The sequence below is a fragment of the Eimeria acervulina genome, genomic scaffold (assembly GCF_000499425.1).
Source record: "Eimeria acervulina Houghton genomic scaffold, Eah_scaff920, whole genome shotgun sequence".
In the NCBI taxonomy this organism is placed as follows: domain Eukaryota; phylum Apicomplexa; class Conoidasida; order Eucoccidiorida; family Eimeriidae; genus Eimeria; species Eimeria acervulina.
Window position 1 is genome coordinate 1 of NW_013549518.1, and position 7378 is coordinate 7378.

Sequence of the window (7378 nt, forward strand, 5' to 3'; positions counted from 1 at the left end):
TCTCTGCTGTATTTTCTTTTTTCGCTGGTTTTGCTTTAGACGCTCCGTCTAAGAGCGTTATTTTATAGATATATAAACAAAACAATTAAATAAATAAATTAATAAATAAATAAATAAATAAATAAATAAATAAATAAATTGTGTAAAGCAAACGAATAAATATATATTTATTATGTAAATATAAATATATTTATATCTTTATTTACTTTGAAATAAAGAAGAAAATTTTTATGTTTGATGGTTTGTTGCATGCAGACATTGAGAGAAATATTTCTTTAATATAAATAAATGTTTGATTTGTTTATTGAAACAAAAGAAGTATAATAGTAGAGTAAATAAATAGACTTAAATTAATATTTAATGAATAAACCTTCTAATAATACTATTTACTTGGGATCTCTAATTATATATATAGTTGAAGATTTAAGTGTATCAATATAACGTTCAAGTTTAGCGAGTTGTTCTTCACAAAAATCTTTTCTTCTTTCTTTGCTAATAGAATCCGTTAACCCTGTAAAAGCTAAGTGCTGATATTCTTTGTTTATTTTATCATATTTTGTGTTTAAATCTTTTAATAAACTCAATCTCTCTTCTTCTGATAGAACACGCACTTCTTCTTTTCCTTCCTGCATACAATAAATAACAAACAAACTTCTCTCTTTATTTTATTTTATTTTATTTTATTTTATTTTATTTTATTTTATTTTATCTTGTTTTCTTCATTTCAAGAAACGCATTTGCTCGGTGCGATAGAGAATTGCAGAGAAAGCAGCAAAACAATATAATTATAATACTAATAAAAGCAGCACAACCAAATAATAATAACACTAACAAAATAAGATAAAAAATAATAATAATATGTCTCCGTACCTGTTGATGTTTATCTCGCAGTGAACGTATAAAATCGTATTCTTTTTGAACTTCGTCTTTAACTTCATTTAAATATTTTGGAGTCTGTCCATACTCTTCTTTCTTTAAAAAGTTTTTTTCGGGTTTTGTTTGAGGAGGACGAGACAACATATTTATAATTGCATTATACTTTACGAAGTTCATAGACGACTTCACTCCGAATATCTATAAAAGAGATAATGCAGATAAAAGAAAATAAAAGAAGAAAATAAATGTACAAGAAATAAAATTAAAATGAACAGAAAATAATGCTATGTGTGAATTTATGTTTATTCGCTATTCTCTATCTTTATTTCTATTGCAATATTAATTCAAGTACTGTAATATATATATATATATAATATGTATATATTATATATATTCTGTTTCTTAATATTATCTGTTTATAAATATAAACAGATAATAATAAGAAACAGAGTGCAGCCTTTTTATTTGTTTATTGAACAAATTAAATGTACTTCAAATTTAATTCAATCATTGAATGCATCTATGCAGAAAAAGACAGACAAATATTTTATTTTTTCGTCTTTGTCTTGGTGAATATAAAAAAATAAAAATATATTTTGTATATATATATAATATGCTGGCTTCCCTCTCAACTCTTTTTCGTCTTCACTTCGCTGCTATTCAACATATTTGCTTTTGAACTAGCGGTATAAATATAAGCAAATAGATAAATAAATAAATAAATAAATAAATAAATAAATACGTAGGTGATTGAATACACAAAAATGCAAAACAAATAAATCAATAGATAAACAACTATCTAGCAAATCTATGTATATTATTTATGCATATATGCATACATATATATATATATATATATTATTTATAAACATATATACATATATAAATATATATATATAATATGTATATATATATATATATATGTTTGTCTTACAGGGCGTTCGGATGCCTTAGGTACTTGGGGTTTGATTTTGGGTTTATGTTTGGAGGATTGAAGTAAATGCGGGTTTGAGTGTTTAATCTGAGAAAGAGTTTTAACGGGTTGTGTCTTTGATTGTTTTTGCAGTGGAGACTGTGGTGAAGGCTTTATGCTGTTTAGAGGGGGCCCTAAGTTTGCTGCTCCTTTGACGAATTCATGATGACCCTCTGCTTCTACTTTAGTGCTGCCTGCAGCAGAAAAAGAAAAAGAAATGCGTAAAACAATCAACAGCAAAGAGATATATATATATATATTTAAATGTTTATGATGCTGATTTAGGTGCTGCTCTTCACCTACACGCATACATACACCGCCGTCTTTTCATGCAATTCTCCTTCCATACATTCATGCATATATTATGTATGTATATATATGTATATATAATATATATAATACACTATATAACTAATACATATATAATGTAAATATACATGCATATGCTCATGCATACATCCACATATATATATATACATATAAATATGCAGCTTTAGATAGTTTATTTGCTGCTGTTTTTATCTGTCTTTCACTGCCACGCACCGCCTACATTTTGAACGCCGGGTTTGGAAGTCCCTTTGAGACCGAAAGTTGAATAAGAAGGCGGGCAGAGGCCGCTATGTATGGATTTCCTCAGGGGTTTCTTCTTTTTTTGTTTTTCTTCAGGGGGAATCAAGCGAGTGATATTTTCGTCTGAAAACATTCTCGAGGTCTCGAGATAGAAGATAAAGAAAAATGTAATAGACCGCCTACGAGCAGCGCAGTGTTCGCGTCGTACAACTTGCAAGGGAAACTCGATAAAAATTCACTTCTACCTTGCATATTTTAACAAATCTCTTTATTATTCAACTTTTCCCCTCAAGTTTCCACTCTCAAGCCATTGAAAAAGAGTTAATTCCAGAGTCATCCATTCAAGCCCTGGCGGTGCGCGAAGTATAGGGCTGCAGGCGATGAAAGTTGCCAGGAGGGCTTAAACCTACCTTTAATAGGAGAAAAAGAATAAAAATATGTTTTAACTTCATAGTTTTGCTTTATTTCAGTGTTTTACCCAGAGAAGTACGAGATTGAGAGGGAAGAAACCCACGGGGTTTCCGGTGTACAGACACCCGACGAGCATGAGGCAGCAATCGATGGCGAAAGCCTTCTTCTTACTTTTCATAATTTATTATTTATGCCGTGAAATAGTCATATCTCATTATTCCAAAACTGAAACTAATATCTTTAATGCCTTTTCTTATTCATTTGTGTTTATTTCTCTCTGCCTTCATGCAAGTCTGATGAACACAGCAATCAAACCGTCTGCTCCATCACACCGCACTGAGCTTAAACGATCTCTGTCTGCTTGTTCATTATTAAGACCCGAGAAAAGGGTGTTTCTAGCAAAGGCAGAGGCATTATTCTGAATAAAAAAGGGGAAATGAAACTGAATTTGTTTGTTGAATTGTTGTTTGGCCGTTCTTCCGAAGCGAAGCGGGCTGCTCCTCAGCCGATGCCCCATCCGTCTAAATGAATCCTCCAGCCATCACCCGCATTAACAATGACATCTGCGTATGAAACTTCAGCTGCTGCTACTTAGGTGTACATTTCTATTCCCTTTATCATTGACCACTTCAACCCTCCTGTGTAGCTTGAGACAGCAGCAACAGCAGCAGCAACAGCAGCAGCAACAGCAGCAAAAGGAGTCAATTGCACGCAATCCGCTCTATTAGGGAGTTTTGCTGGGGTGTATTCTCTTTTAACAGCAGCAGCGTAGAGGCGCCTGAAGCAAATATCTTTTTGTGTAATTGCATTCATCTTTACATTAATAACTTCATTTTATTATCATCTTGTTAAAATAAACTCCGCACTGATAAATCAAAGCTCAAATTATAGAGCCGAAATTCATTAATATTAAATGCCTCAAACTAATCGAATACAAACAGCTATAATATTACAATAATATATTATCTACCGACAACTATAAATAATAACAAAGCCTTTATTAATACTCAGACGCAAAAGATATAAACAGATATAAACAGTGCCGCTGTTTGTTCATTATACCGCTCATCTTCCTCTCTTTTAAAAATAAAGAGAGAGTGGAGGCCCTGCAGCAACAGCAGAGTCTGCCTCTAATGACAACCAACCGTAAAAACAAATTCATATATAAATATATAGATCATACATACATACATATATATGTCTATATTAGGATATGCATATACATATATATATATATATGTATTATATATATGTACATATATCTATATACACAGACATATATAAATATATATTAGCATATCCATATGTTGGTATATATATATATATACATACATATATATATATATATATATAGCAGCAACATATATATATATATATATATATATATATATATTGTTGTTAGAAAGTTGCTTCTTTTGGTGGTTTAAGCCAGGGCAGTTTTTGGAGTTGTTTGGGGTCGACTTCATTTAAATTAATTACATCTCCCTTTTTAATGTGGTCGTCAGTCACTACGGCTTTGTAACTGCCGGTCTTCTCATTTAACTCCGCCTGCACAATGTGATAACTGCAGATAAAAACAAACAAAGACAGTGAAGCAGGAAGACACAAACAATAATATTACGCTGGTGTTGTGACGGAGGTGTACGTACAATGCAGATATATTCTAAAACGTTATATTATATATGTATGTATATATATATATATATATCGGAGTGGCGGGGTGCATATATATATGCGTATATATACATAAACATATAATATATATATATATATATAATATATATGCTTACCGGACGAAGTCAATGGCCATATTGAGTTCCTTTTTTAGTTCTTCTTCCGACAACTTGAGAGTGTTATAGCGAATTACATTTCGCATTTCTCTGTAAATTGTTCGTTGGGCTTCGAAGTCCCCTTTGAATGTCTTTCCGCAAGCGCGAAGAAACTGGCGGTAGAGAGGAGCTAAAGATCTGCTGGGCGGTTTAAAGGCGGACATCTCAGCGAGCACCACCAACTCCAGCCAAAACAAACAGCAGAAATAACAGAAAAATCAATCTGCAAGATTGATTCAAAGAAGTATACTAACCAACAACAACCACCCCTGGCCCAGCCGGGAGCTGTAAGAAGAGAGGATTTACTACATGCGATGCATAAAAGAGAAATTGAGTGGTTGAATATTTCTGCTGGTAATAACAACAGACAATGAACAACTCAAAGGGGGGTTAACTTGCTTTCTTGCATACGAGTCCATACACCGGGGCGTGGTTTAGTGGCTGCGCCTAACATACCTTTTTCTGTGAATTATTTAATTTTAAACGGTTAAAAGAAGAAATTTAGAAGAAATAAAAGGCCTGCAATACCGCCACCACTTGTTTCCTTTAGAATCACCATCGTCATCCTTTGCTGCCTGTCGGGGCTTGGGTTTTTTGGGGCTTTATTCATGTTGTGTTGCGACTGCATTGTTTGATCTTGAATTATTTTGTGGATTTATTCTATTTTAACTCGAAATATTCAACAAAAGTAAGCGGAAGGCTTGAAGATCACCACCGCCTCCCGTCTATGCTCACAGTGCGCGGCGCTTCGGGTGTCTGTTCACCTCATTGGCGTTTTCCGTTATTTTCCTCCTCTTCAACTTCATTTCATATATTTTCTTTTGTTCCGTTTTCCGTTATTTTCCTCCTCTTCAACTTCATTTCATATATTTTCTTTTGTTCCTTTTTCGTTTCCAAGTATTAACTCGCCACATTTTGAACGATTTTCTCTATTTTTTCCTCTAAACACCCCTCAATTCAGCCGTCTACTCAGCAGAGCCGCCGCCAACTCTTTCAAAATGACTTCGCCGTTCACAGGCGGCCTCTCCTTCTGGGACTCTCATTTCCACTCTGGAGATGTTAATGCAAATGAACGTGTAAGTATTTCCTTCCATTCATTCCCCATTACATGCATATACATATGTATATGTATATACATACCTCTCCTGCCTACACACTATGCGGAAGAAGACCGTTGCCTGGCGTCTTCGTCTTTGTCTGTTTCATGCATCATCCAAACAGGAACAAATCAACGCTTATAAAGACGTGTGTGAATATGAAAGGAACATCTCCTTAACTGTTTGCAGCTTATTACAGACAAAACTACGCAACAGTGTTATGGCTGTTTGTTTGTTCATGCATTATTCTTATAGATTCTGTTATTCACTTTCTAAGGGGCTTACCCACAAGGAATTCTTCTGTGCAGTTATTCCTTTGTCTACACTTCTGACATTACGTTTATTCTGCGCTGTCTTCCTGCGGTGTCTTCAGGACCTCAGTTTCTTACTCTCCGCCGCCCTCGCCACAGCTGCTAGGCCGCCGTCCCCGGGAGGCGCTGCGCAGAGCAGCAGCAGCAGCAGCAGCAGCAGCAGCAGCAGCAGCAAAAGCAGCAGCAACATCTGCAACGGCAGCAGCAGCAGCAGCAGCAGCAGCAGCAATCCCAGCGCCAGTATCTTCGCTCGATTTCCCCCTCCTGTGCCTTCTACTCTGAGCCTTGACGATCGTTTTGCGCGTTGTTTGGCCGTAGCAGAGGAGTGCATTCAACAGGAGGTGAAGCGGGTTTAGTGAATATGCTGCAGCAACGGGCGCTGTACTCGTGCTGCATTTCAGCTGTCTGTACACTTCTTCAGAATTCGCTTCCGCCGTTATACAAACTGCACTTCATGCAGCTTGGGTGTTCGTTGTTGTTCGTTCTTTATCGAGATTTCTTTTTCATGCGTTGCCCTTGCTGCTGCTGCTACTGCTGCTGCTGCAGGAACTCCGTGCTCTCTTGGAGAGGAAGGCCTGCCCTGTGGCGTATGATGGCTTTGAACCGAGCGGGCGCATGCACATAGCGCAGGGTTTGTTGAAAGTGAAGAACGTGAATAGATTAACAAGTGCTGGGTGTGTGTTTGTCTTCTGGGTGGCGGATTGGTTTGCAATGCTGAACAACAAAATGGGCGGCGACTTAAAAAAAGTATGCGGAAGCTGAAATAAATTAAAATAATGATAAAAATATTCATTTATTATGCAAAATAACCGTAGAAATTATACTAATGAAGAGAAGGATGATGCTGCTATTCAAGTTTTCTCGTGCGGAGCTGCCTATACACCCGAACTGTACCTGCAGGTGATGCTGGTGTTCTTTTTCTGTTTTTTTTTGTCTTTTTCTTCTAAGATTCGAAAAGTAGGAGAATATTTCGTAGAAGTGTGGAAATCCGCCGGTATGAATATGGAAAATGTTCGCTTTCTTTGGGCTAGCGAAGAAATAGGAAGAAACCCTGAGGCGTATTGGCAGCTGGTGATGAATATCGCGAAAGCCAACAGCATTTCGAGGTAAAATAATTAAAATATCTCCGCATCTGTTCAGGTGTAGGCACACATGAACAGATGTATGTGCATACATACACCTGAAGGGCGACGGGCAGATTGCATATTTCTTTTTTTCTTGCTTTTTTTCTTTTGCTTTGCTCTTTTTGTACTTCGACGCAGAATCAAGAGATGCTCCCAAATCATGGGGCGTTCAGAAGGAGATGATCAG

The 7378-nt window shown here is 35.9% G+C and overlaps 2 protein-coding genes across 2 annotated transcripts in view; one reads left to right on the plus strand and one right to left on the minus strand.

Moving 5' to 3' along the window:
• Positions 1 to 4228: 4228 nt before the first annotated feature.
• On the minus strand, positions 4229 to 4823 carry EAH_00052090 (hypothetical protein, conserved; the record flags this gene model as incomplete). Its single annotated transcript, XM_013394098.1, has 2 exons — positions 4229 to 4394; positions 4621 to 4823. 2 exons carry the CDS (start codon positions 4821 to 4823, stop codon positions 4229 to 4231), a joined length of 369 nt encoding a protein of 122 aa, XP_013249552.1.
• An 834-nt stretch (positions 4824 to 5657) lies between these two features.
• Positions 5658 to 7378, plus strand: part of EAH_00052100 (tyrosyl-tRNA synthetase, putative) — a gene marked incomplete at both ends in the record, with an annotated part of 2921 nt that continues 1200 nt past the window's right edge. The window contains 4 exons of the mRNA XM_013394099.1: positions 5658 to 5735; positions 6130 to 6408; positions 6614 to 6814; positions 7016 to 7138. Coding sequence (XP_013249553.1) covers positions 5658 to 5735; positions 6130 to 6408; positions 6614 to 6814; positions 7016 to 7138 — 681 coding nt within the window. The remainder of the gene's footprint in view (positions 5736 to 6129; positions 6409 to 6613; positions 6815 to 7015; positions 7139 to 7378) is intronic.